We start from the raw sequence: 12,417 nt of genomic DNA on the forward strand, positions 1-12,417 counted from the left end.
CTGGAGTTTCCGGTGACAGTTTCAAGGGCAGCCCCGCGTAGAGCGAGTTACAGTAGTTGGGCCTGGAGGTGACCGTCGCATGGATCACTGTGGCCAGGTCGGGGCGGGAAATCATGCAGCCTTGACTGTAATGCCCCTGTAGCTATTGCCAATCTTTTCCCCACACCACACTAGTTGAGATTCCATTTCTGTTTAGATGTCCCAGCCCAGCATCGCAGCTGCTGGAATGAAGTCCATGTGTGATGCTACATATACACAGATATTCCAAAATAAAACACCTGTTAATATCTTATCATAAGAAACAGTGATTTCATAAAACCTCAACCACACTTTAATTCTACATTTCTTGCACTATTATTAGATCAGTTCCAAAGACAAACAAAGCACATTCTGTGCTGTTAGCACAGAATTACACAATTGTAGAGTTGGAAAGGACCACAAGGATCATCTAGTCCAGGGGTCAGCAAACTTTTTCAGCGGAGGGGGGGGCGGTCCACTGTCCCTCAGACCTTGTAGGGGCTGGACTATATTTTGAAAAAAATGAACGAATTCCTATGCCTCACACATAACCCAGAGATGCATTTTAAATAAAGACACACATTCTACTCATGTAAAAACACGCTGATTCCCGGAGCGTCCGCAGGCCGGATTTAGAAGGCGACTGGATCGGATCTGGCCCACAGGCCTTAGTTTGCCTACCCTATATCTAGTCCCAAGCCCCTGTGATGCAGAAATCTTTTGCCCGATGTGGGACTTGAATGTGGGATTATGAGTCTCATACTTTACCGTACAGTGGACGCTCGGGTTGCGAACGTGATCCGTGCGGGATGCGCGTTCACAACCCGCATCTGCGCAGGCGTGGGTTGCGATTCGGCACTTCTGCGCATGCGTGGCCGCCGAAACCCAGGAGTAACCCGTTCCGGAACTTCCGGGTTTCGGCAGTCTATAACCTGAAAAAACGCAACCTGAATCGTCTGTAACCCGAGGTATGACTGTAATGGGATTCCAGAGCTTAGCATGTGGAGCCCACAAGAAAGCAGCTGGAGGGAGGGCTTTTTAGGAGCTCTCCGAATTTGTTGTGGCTGTCTTCCCTGGTCACTGGTGCATGGAGACTTTGCTAGCAGAGGTTTACAATGGGGTTGTTCATAACAGCCACTACAAAAAAAAGTTCCTAGTCAAAATATGGAACAAAGGGATTATTATGACATTAAGATTCAGGAACAGAACGTAACTGGGAAGAGGACCAAGAGTCGAAAGACGTCTAGAAAACTGCAGACATTCGAAGCCAAGCTTTTGATTGACAGTTCCAACTTACTGAAGCAGGAAACCAGACTTAATGAGCTGCAAGGTCAGTTAAGAATATGCTAGGCAGTGGCACAATAAAAGAAAAGAAAAGAAAAAGAGATCCATGCCGTTTACTACCTTCCTAAGAGAGGTTTACAATGCTATAGGTAACTGAGCAGAAACCTATGTCTGACAAGGGGGATATAACTTGCTTTCTTAAATCCTCGATGAAAAATTGCTTTTACAAAATGAGGACCAAAAAACCCCCCATTTTCATTTTCTTTCTCAAACTATCAGGACACGACAAGCTGAGAATACCACTTGTTAAAAAAGAAAAGCGACACAACTACCCTTCGTCTGTGTTTATTATTGAACAAGAACATATTGTTATGAAGAATCGGAATGCCAACCCAGCAATCTGAGCGGAGACAAATGCGACGAGGTGACGGATTGTTCTGGAAGCAGTGGCAGGCAGGTGAAGGATGGCTGTCTTTGGGTCAGCGTTCAAGCATAAAACCTTTCATAAGAACAATTACTTCTGATGGCTACAGCTGTTCGCAGCCAAAACCAGAGAGAATAAATATTTGCAGTTTCTTTTCTTCAAAATGCCCCTTAAGCAGCTGATGATATACAGTTGTGTCACAGTTAATTATATAATCTTTCAGGTTCCCCATCCTTAAGAGAAATCGTATTTGTGGATGTGGAAGTATAAAGGTGTTTGGGGTTGTTGTTTTTTACCCAGTCTATCCATATGTTGCTTACTGTAAGAAATAATAAAAATAATGGTAATACTACTACAGTGGTAACCTTGGTTCTCAAACGCCTTGGTTCTCAAATGCCGAAAACCCGGAAGTAAGTGTTACGGTTTTCAAACTATTTTCAGAAGCCAAACATCTGATGCGGCTGTCGGCTATTGTTTCCGGGGCACTTGCACCAATGAGAAGCTGTGCCTTGGTTTTCGAACATTTCGGAAGTCAATCGGACTTCCGGAACGGATGAAGTTTGGGTCTTTTGTTTTGCTATTTATTTTGTGTTTTTGAGGCTTTGTTTTTGTGACTGTGTGGAACCCAGTTCAGCTACTGGTTGATTGATTGTGCGACTGCGGAAATGGATAAAAGCCCCCATCCAAACAATGACTATCATCAGTGCAGGTAAGAAAAAAAAATCAATTTTAATTTTTTTATCATCTACAATACTGTCTTTATTTCTTTTATAGTACAGTACATTGATTATTGCTTTCATTTTATGGATCAATGGTCTCGTTAGATATTAAAATTCATGACAAATTGCTGTTTTGGGGGTTGTTTTTAAAAGTCTGGAATGGATTAATCCATTTTGCATTACTTTCTAAGGGAAAGTGCGCCTCGGTATTGGAACACTTTGGTTTTGGAACGAACTTCTGGAACGGATTAAGTTTGAGAACCAAGGTACCACTGTAATAGTATTGGCAATACTACAATTAATAATACTAAAATGTGTTTTTAATTTATTCCATACTGCATAGTGACTTCTGAGTGGCCTACGTTATTTGAATAGAGACCAACACAGTCAAACTAGCGATAAATATCAGCCTTCTTAGAAGCAACTATCAAGACAGCTTCTGTATTTGCCCTCACTAACCTTACATCGCAGCCCATCTGTTATCATCTAAATAGTCTTCTCTTCTCAGATATTTTACTTTAATTGAGTCTGACTGGTTACAAAGATTTGTGTCAGCTAATGAACTGTTGGTTTTTTTCTTTCTTTCCTGCAAACTGACCAGAGGAGCACAGTTTCTGAAGTCTTCAGTCTGCCAACATATTCCCAGTTGCTACACTTGAGAACAGGTCTGAACTGAACACAGATTTTAGTATAGCAATATTATTACCCTTGAGGCCTCTCCCCACTTTTTTCTTCTTCTCAGCAGGGAAATGCCATTAATGATGTCATTAATGACAGTAATCTTACCTGACTCGTTCTCTCTTGGAAGTCCCTTCTCCACCCCCACCACCCCCAATAATAGCAATTTTTCTTTCCCTGGTCAGTCATGCAGATGTTTTCCAATGCCCTCAACTGGAAAAACAAGCCATTTTATGGCAATACTTGTAGGCTGCCTAACACTTCTGGAATCTTGTTTTTTATCATACAATTATCCTACTTTGCTGATGAAGACTATATCCCAAAGTAGCTCACAGCAATTTAAAGATAACTACAAATAACAATTTAAAAGCGGTATTGATGTGGGGGTGATGCACATAAATCAAAATACTGTGTAAGCCCTGCCCGAAAGGCTTACAATCCAAAAGACGGGACACAATGAAGGGGAAAAGAGAGAAGGTGCGACGAAGAATAGGGAAATCAGTTTTGACAATGGCAGAATAAAGGGATGAGTCGCTAACAGGCATTTTTTCCAACTGGGACTAGGGCTAGGAGATATCTGGCTTTCAACATCACAATATATCAGCAGCTAAACTTCATGATATACCAACATATCATGCTGTCTGAAATAGGGATGGAACTGTGTAGAGGCAAATAGTAAGACTGGCCAATACCTGGTTTTCTACATCGCGATATACCACCAGCTAAACATCGTGATACATCATAATGTCTGAAATAAGGATGGAGCTATGTAGAGGAACTGGCTGGCTTCACAGTTTTCGCCACACTGTAATACTTGCACAGCACACCAACGCACACACAAAACATGATTTGGACTTCAAACTGGTTCTGAACGATTTATCGCCTGGCCCTAGCACACATCTTGATTCGCGATATATTACTGGGTCAAAAATTTTGAAACCAATTTCATGATGGCAACTTCAAACTGGTTTTGCATGATATTATCAACCATCCCTAATTGAGTCCCAATTACTGGTACAGTGTACCCTCCCAGATACAAACTTGTACCCCGAAAAGTCCGCAACATGAGGTGCCACTTCTGCGCACGTGTGCGCGGCAAAACCCGGAAGTATACACTTCCAGTTTTGCCGCGTTCGCAACCTGAAAGTTACAGTAACCAAAGTTAACTTAAGCTGAGGGTCCACTGTATTCTTGCTAGAATGGAGGTCCTTGTAACTAGACAGTGATAGCAGAGGCCAAAGTGGCCTTCCCTTGAACAGTACAGTTTGGGACTGCCTTATCAAACGGCAGCTTGACTTTTTTACTGGAGTACCCATTCTGCGAGCGCCACACAAGAAGCCCCTCATGCGCTCAAAGTGCACGTAGCAGAGATATGGCGGGGGGGGGGGGCTACACTAGAGCAGCCCGTATTACCATTTTAAGAACTCCATGCAAAATAAAACTGCATCTCTTTTATATGCCACACTGTTCTCATTACGCCTGCCATTAATACCAGCTCCTCTTTATCTTCCTCTTTTTACAAGGAATTATTGCAGCTGCCCAAACTGCGTTTTGTATATGGCTGCCATATGTGCAGCTCAGACCTCCTACTAACCGATTGTGATCACTGCACAACTGATCCCGGCTGCTGACTCAACGCCACCCAACACAATTTCTGTCTCTCATAAACATAGCAAAAGGTGGCATGTTCAGGTATGAATCACGCTTGAGCCTCAGGAGTGCATCACTGCTATTCGGATCATCCTTGTACCTTTCCTGTTGTCTGTATGAAAGTTACCAATTTCACTGTTTAGTATTTAACTGTGTGAATGCAAGCATCTGATACATCTGGTGAATACATCAGGGATGAGAAGCAAGGGCCATTAACCTAATTATTTCAAGGTTTCAGAACAACATCTCTGATGAAGTCCAAAAGCTGTTCTGGAGGTTTTCTTAAAGGATACAAAGCCTAGCTCTTCCAAAAGCCTTAGAGCTGTTGAGTGAGCATGTCTAGACCTGTGGGACTGTTGACACAGAGTACACTATTTTTAGTGGTTTCTTGATGAAGAGACTGGTGGGGTTTTTTACATAGTTTTGCTGCCACTGTTGTATGGTTTGCTTTGCTGGAAGCCGCACTGAGTCTTAGAGAAGAGAATTTCCAGTTTTTTAAATAAATTACAGTCAAACCTCATTTTGTGGACAGGATCTGTTCTGGAGGCCCGTCCGCAAGCTGAAAATGACGCATGTCGAAGTGCCGTGTCTGCGCACACACGCAGTGTGATTTAGCGCTTCTGTGCATGTGCAAGTGGCAAATCCAGAAGTAACCCTTTCCGGTACTTCCGGGTTTGCCGCAGACGTTCGCCGAAGCAGACGCAAGCGGAGGCAGATGCAGAACGAGGTTTGACTGTAATAACAATGCAGCTACAACCAGTGTGTCTCTCTGCCCCATATGTTTGACTGTTATGTCACTAAAGCCTGGCTTATCCTCCAATGTAAATGCACTATTTGAAGTGTAAAACTAAGCATAACACTTCAGACACCTGGGCTTGGTGCAGATTCAATGCTTGCTCCCTAGAAACCATGATTTGCACATTAAGAGTCAGCCAGAAGAGTGTCCCAAACACTAACATGTAAACGAGACCGTTAGAACCCAATGCTAAATGTACTAAGGATCTATGAAATTAACAGAATTTACTTGCAACTGTGTCTTGGATTGAAGCATAAGCAATTTTTCATTACGTAGCATTACACCACCAGGTAATTTTTGTCACAAAGGAAAAACCACCAGACAGCCACATCTATTGAATTTCCCATATTTAGAAGGCTCAGCTTAATATATTCAGCTTAATATTCCTATATTAAATCAGGATCTGCTTCTTTCCTTTCTTAGAAGCCCACAACAATTTTCAGGGATTTATCAGTGTTAAGACGTTATTAATATTACTCAAGAAGCTTTCCAATATGCTAGACATCAACAAGTGAAACCTTTATTATCCTGTTTCCCTATTCCCTATTCTCTGCAGCTTTGAAGGCTGAGTACTCATCTTGCTAATGCCACGCAAATGTCCCAGATTTGCAGATGCACAAACAGAATGGATAATAACTGGCGGAGTTTCCTAGACTATACACCCCTTCCCATAAGCAGAGGCAGGAACTCTGGATCAGGCAATTTCAATAAATAAAAATCTTCTCAGCTGAGCACATCCAAGTAGTACCAAAAGCAGGCAGACGGAATATCATTCTTGTGAGCATGGAGGCACATTATAAAATACCACACTGCTGCCCTCCAGACCTTTAACAAGGCGCACTTCTTAATTCAGTGGGGGTCAGAAGTTTAGTTTACTCAGCAAGAATAACACTATTAAAAGCTACTGCTCTTTCATGTCACCACAATTCACACTCGTACATTCCAACTCTGGCTAATGCAGGTCAGTGAAAAGAACACGAAGGGAGAGAGGAAGGCACCTCAGCCTGCATATTTTAAAACAGAATTTATATGTGCTTTGAAAACAATCTAAAAGGATCAATCTAGATTACGAATCTGATGAAAGCGTGCGCAGCAAAAGAGATGGATGGACGAGAGCATATAAAAGCAAGCAAGTCAGAATCTTTCTATTGATTTCCAGGCAGACAGTGTAAAGCACTCTGCTGGTGCCTTATATATCACTGCACAGAATGAACTACTGTTGCGCATACAACTGAAGCATGTTAGGATTTATCATCAGCTGATATGCTGTAGGACACTTTTGAAATGGAATTTCTTGCTTCCAATACAGCAGCTATTAAATCACTAGTAATTAAACACTGCTCAAGCAAACATGAGAAAACATCTGTAACAGCACCCATTCCAACAGTTCTGATTAGATATAATATCCTACGTCAAAACCAGCAATTAGGCCAGCATGTACAATAATTCCATCATTGATAACAGTAAATTCAGGCAATAAGAGATTATCTTACAGAATTTATAATGGAAAAAATCTGCCCATGACAAAGAAAAGCTTTTTCTGATGCCTTAATTTTAACAAGAGTCATCACACTTCCAATTATTTTCCTGACCAAAGTTTCATCTCTTAATTATTTTCAATAAATGCCTGCTTATTCATCAAGCAACAGGTTGCCTTATTTTAATTAATGTGCCTTATCCATGAAACCTCCATGGATTGATGTTCTCTCAGAAACTTCCAATTCAAAAAACAAATTCTCATAACTGTTAACATCACCAGAAAATGTATTCATGCAGCACAAATCTTTTTTCTTTACAATAAAAAATTAAAACGAATGCTCAGGAAATCTCCTCACATTAAATACAGATTGCCTGTACAGGGTATTGCATAGAATGTTTTAAAATATAGAAGTGTGAGTTTCAGGGATACTTCTAAAATTGTATCACTTTTAAAAACACTTCCTCCTGCACCATTATCCTGTTACACTGTAAACCATTTTATTTTTAAACAAAGACATTCAATATCTAAAAATACATCCAATCTTATCCTAAAGGTTTATCAAGCCACTCGGTACAATCATGTATCAAGAGTTTATTTTATTTAAAATGTAGCTGGTTTCACTGGAAGAGATATGATGGGAATTTCCTCTAGTTCTAACAACAAACAGTACTGTATAATATGGCTGCTAACAAACTTGTGAAGCAGATGCAACGTTCAAACAAAATGGGAAGAGAAACCACAGCTTACCTTCCTCGGTTTCATGCCATACAATCCCTTCCAAATTCACACTGGTCCCAGGTTCACATGGTCCAAGGCATTCAGGTTCCGTTACTATCCCAACATCGCAAGTATTCACACCCACTGAACGAGTCCGTACCAAAAGCTGCTCAACTGGAGCAGCAATGTTGGAGGAAGATGGGGAAAAGTACGAAGGCAGAATCTGAGGTGTAAGACCACTGGAGATAGGAGGCGGAGGTGCAGGCACTGTAAAGAGGGGGTCAACCTAAAAACAAAAACAAAGAAAGACACAGTCTGTCATATGCTGAAGGTATTAGGAAAGATTGTGTTTATACACACATTGAGTTCTGAATACAGCAATTCCACACATTATGAAGCAGTACCCAAAAAGTCACATGATATCAAGATGCGCCAATCAAAACATATTTCGATATCCTCTTCAAATAACTATGGTCACTTAGGAATTTTTGTCTTCAAACTCTGTCAGTGTGACCACTGAGTTTCCACCCTGTTTTAGTGACTCACCGAATTATTACCTTTTAGACCAGAGCTTGCCAAACTGTCTGTTGCGACACATTATTGTCTTGGCTGCAGTGTGTAGGTGTATCACACAAACGCTCGCCGTGCTCTTTCCAAGGCGGGAAAGGGGTTCCCTTTAACTTCCGGTTTGCTAAACTCAGTAAAACTGAATTACTGCAAAACCGAATTACTGCGTTGCGGAAATGAGGCATGTCTAAAAAGTGTGTCACCAACAGGAAAAGTTTGGAAAGCTCCTTATTAGACATTCTGATCGCTTGCTTTAATATTTGCTCCCAGGCTTTTCAGATGCCTAGGATCACGAACCAACTAAGACATCAACAGTAATTTGAGGTAGCATCTTATTTAGAAATGACTTTTTAAACATTTATTCTCTAATATGGGCTCCATTCTACTATGACTATGAAAAATAAGTTGAGCCATCTTAGAAATTGTCTAAGTTACTGTGGCATGAAATCATCAGACACATGAAGTAAAATGAAAAGGCCATTGGCTGTGTGGAGACACGAATCTTGTGCACACTGGAAGTGTAGGGGTAGATAAGGAGGACAGCACTAACCCCACCTAAGTAATCCCAAAGTCTGTGTGTGACAGGTAAGACTGGAGAATTGGACGTAGAAGAACTACATTCTTTCCCTTCCTTCGGAGTATCTTTCCTTGGAAAAACTAGTCGCTGAAAATACATGGCATAATGCATGGGTAGGCAAACTGAGGCCCGGGGGCTGGATCCGGCCCAATTGCCTTCTAAATCCAGCCTGCGGACGGTCCAGGAACTGGCATGTTTTTACATGAATAGAATGTGTCCTCTTATTTAAAATGCATCTCTGGGTTATTTGTGGGGCCTGCCTGTTGTTTTTACATGAGTGGAACATGCGCTTTTATTTAAAATGCATCTCTGGGTTATTTGTGGGGCATAGGAATTTGTTCATTTTTTTTCAAAATATAGTCTGGCCCCCCACAAGGTCTGAGGGACAGTAGACTGGCCCCCTGCTGAAAAAGTTTGTTGACCGTTGGCATAATGTAACCTGTGTACAGTCAAACCTTGGTTGTCAAATGTAATCTGTTCCGGAAGACCGTTCAACTTCCGAAATGTTCAACAACCGAGGCATGGCTTCTGGTTGGTTACAAGAGCTTCTTGCACTCAGGCAGAAGCTGCGTCGGACATTCAGGTTCTGAAAAACTTTTAAAAACCGGAACATTTACTTCCGGGTTTTCAGTGTTCGGGAGCTGAAATGTACGATAATGGAGGCATTTGGGATCCGAGGTTTGAGTGTACTCTAAACAAACATAGTACACAGACAAATGGGATGCAATTTATGTTTCCTACTGAGAGCTACCGATAATCTTTATTTAAAACCTGGAAGGCAAATTATTCTATGCTGGTTAAAACTTGACGGCTGAATCTCTAGGTTTGGCAACTACCTGACCCAAAAAAAGGGAGGAATGAAATAAAGCACAGCAGAGTACAGAAGCTCTGCACTTCTGTTATGTTTTTATCCTGCTGCCATCAGACTTTTAAGATGTTGGCAGCCTTAAAAGAAAGGGTGCGGGGGGAGGGAAAGCTTTTCAGCAAGAAATCAAGCATGCAGGCGAGTGAAAACCAACTGACCTCAAAAACAGCTGTTCCTTGCAAACTAGTCATTGGATAAGTAAGGACGAAAAAAACCCAATATTTATCTTTGAACTACATTCAAGACACAGGGCCAGAGTTTGCACTACATGAGTTTTGGCTGCCGCACAGACTTTTCATAACAGAGGCCCTCCAGCCTTCTTTTCAGGCTTTCGGAGTAACGCAAATGCACTTGGTTCCTGTGTTTCCCCCAGCATTTATCCAGATGTGGAGCAACACAGTGTCAGCTCAAGCTATACACCCTCATAGATAGATAGAACCCTGTGAAATTATCGGGTTTTTTAAGAGATCCAGTAGGGGGTAGTTGGTCAACAAGTGAGTTCAAGGTTCTGTTGGACCATGAGGATTTGGAGAGACCTCTCAGTCAAATGGTTCCCTGGGTGACCTTGGACCAGCCCACCTTACGAGGATGCTGGGAGGATAAAATGGCGGAACCACGTATGCTCCTCTAAGTTTCTTGGAGAAGAATGGGTTATGAACATTAAAAATGACAGATTCTGCCTTGCAATATGCAGAGATGGCAAAACTGACGGCACTGATAAAAGACACAAATTTTGAATCTTTTAAAGAAGACTGGGAGGAGAAAAAAATAGTGGGGTATAAATGCTGCAAATAAATAAATACTGTGTGTGTGTATGTTACTTAATACATGTTAAGACACTTCAAGATGGTGCCCTAGTCACAAAACATTTTGCTCTTCAAAACCAAACAGGACTGTTTCAACTGCGTTACTGTAAGAAACACTGACAAAGAGACAGGCGATGTTTAACTTTCTGTGCTGCCTGAAGGAGTTCGATGTTGCTACAGAGATTAAATTCTCTTATACAAAAGAAGGCGGCGTAACAGAAGAATTGTGAGGGATGGCGACAAATGCACAAAGTATAACAAGCCAGTCTTGATTGAGGCCTCTGGATTAGAAAAGAAAAGAAGCTCTGCAAAATGACAAGGCACCAGACACTTGGTCATTCTAGAGAAATGTGTCTATGTAAAACTACAAGTTTCCACATGTGGATTGATTCCTCAGTAGCGGGGAACTCTGCATTCAGGTTTCAGGCTTCATTTCAGTGCCGGAGTTTGGAGCAGCAGACCTAATAGGTGGTCACTGATTCTAGATCTGACAGCACTGCCCATATCTTATCAAAATATGTGAATTTATGTTCCCTAAGCACAGTGCTGCTCACACGATATTTTGATAATATTTTAGGTGGGGGGGGGGAGTTATGATGCACTTATGGTCTCCTGGACAAAGACCACAAGACAGAATCCCAAATGTGTCATGCATACTTAAATTTCTCTAAATTGTACCCATGAGCAGAAGTAGCACCCAGCATTAAATAATTAGTCTACTTCTTCTAAATGTCTTAAAACTTTGTGAAATGGTCTACTTTCTCAAAACAGAAAGAATCCTTGGAATTCTAGGATGGAATAGTTGCTGCAACGAGCATCCTATTTGCTTGTGAATCCTCTGTGCTTATATTGACTTATAAATAAAGAGAATGTGGCTTGAGTAAATGGCCTCAGCCCAGTATACCTGAGGGAGCATCTCCACCCCCATCGCTCAGCCCAACTCCGAGGGTCTTCTGCTGGTTCCCTCACTGTGAGAAATGAAGTTACAGGAACCAGGCAGAGGGCCTTCTCGGTAGTGGCGCCCGCCCTGTGGAACACCCTCCCTTCAGATTTAAAGAATTACACAACTTTTAGAAGACATCTGAAAGCAGTCCTGTATCAGAAGGTTATTAACGCTTAATGTTTTTGGATATGCTGTAAACCGCCCCGAGTGGCTAGGGAAACCCAGCCAGATGGGCAGGGAAGAAGAAGAAGAAGAAGAAGAAGAAGAAGAAGAAGAAGAAGAAGAAGAAGAAGAAGATCATCTATATATGAGAGACACTAACCCAGTGCAATAGTGTATCATGGGAACAACAAATCCCTTCCAGCCCTAAAATGCTTTTGAATTATGGTGCTGGAGGAGACTCTTGAGAGTCCCATGGACTGCAAGAAGATCAAACCTATCCATTCTTAAGGAAATCAGCCCTGAGTGCTCACTGGAAGGACAGATCCTGAAGCTGAGGCTCCAGTTACTTTGGCCACCTCATGAGAAGAGAAGACTCCCTGGAAAAGACCCTGATGTTGGGAAAGATGGAGGGCACAAGGAGAAGGGGATGACAGAGGACAAGATGGTTGGACAGTGTTCTCGAAGCTACCAACATGAGTTTGACTAAACTGCGGGAGGCAGTGGAAGACAGGAGTGCCTGGCGTGCTTTGGTCCATGGGGTCACGAAGAGTCGGACACGACTAAATGACTAAACAACAACAACAAAGGAAAGAGAGCAAGGCAGGTACAGAGCAGTAATGCTAAACAGGAAATATGGCTCAGTGGATTTTTGATGCCTAACATACACGTTCAAATGCGCAGACACAACACATGTTACAGACCTTCCTAAATGGTACCAGCTCAGACGACAA

General features: G+C 41.9%; 1 protein-coding gene across 5 annotated transcripts in view; it reads right to left on the reverse strand.

Annotated features, from left to right (window-relative positions):
* Window positions 1–12,417, reverse strand: part of ZNF608 (zinc finger protein 608) — a gene marked incomplete at its 3' end in the record, with an annotated part of 129,996 nt that overhangs the window by 65,643 nt on the left and 51,936 nt on the right. For all 5 annotated transcript variants that reach the window (XR_014539757.1, XM_083576496.1, XM_083576495.1 and 2 more), the window contains one exon: window positions 7,797–8,052. Coding sequence is in view for 4 of the 5 variants with exons in the window: in XM_083576496.1 (XP_083432622.1) it covers window positions 7,797–8,052 (256 nt within the window). The remainder of the gene's footprint in view (window positions 1–7,796; window positions 8,053–12,417) is intronic.

The sequence above is a fragment of the Podarcis filfolensis genome (assembly GCF_964270895.1).
Source record: "Podarcis filfolensis genome assembly, chromosome: 11".
NCBI classification, from domain to species: Eukaryota; Metazoa; Chordata; class Lepidosauria; order Squamata; family Lacertidae; genus Podarcis; species Podarcis filfolensis.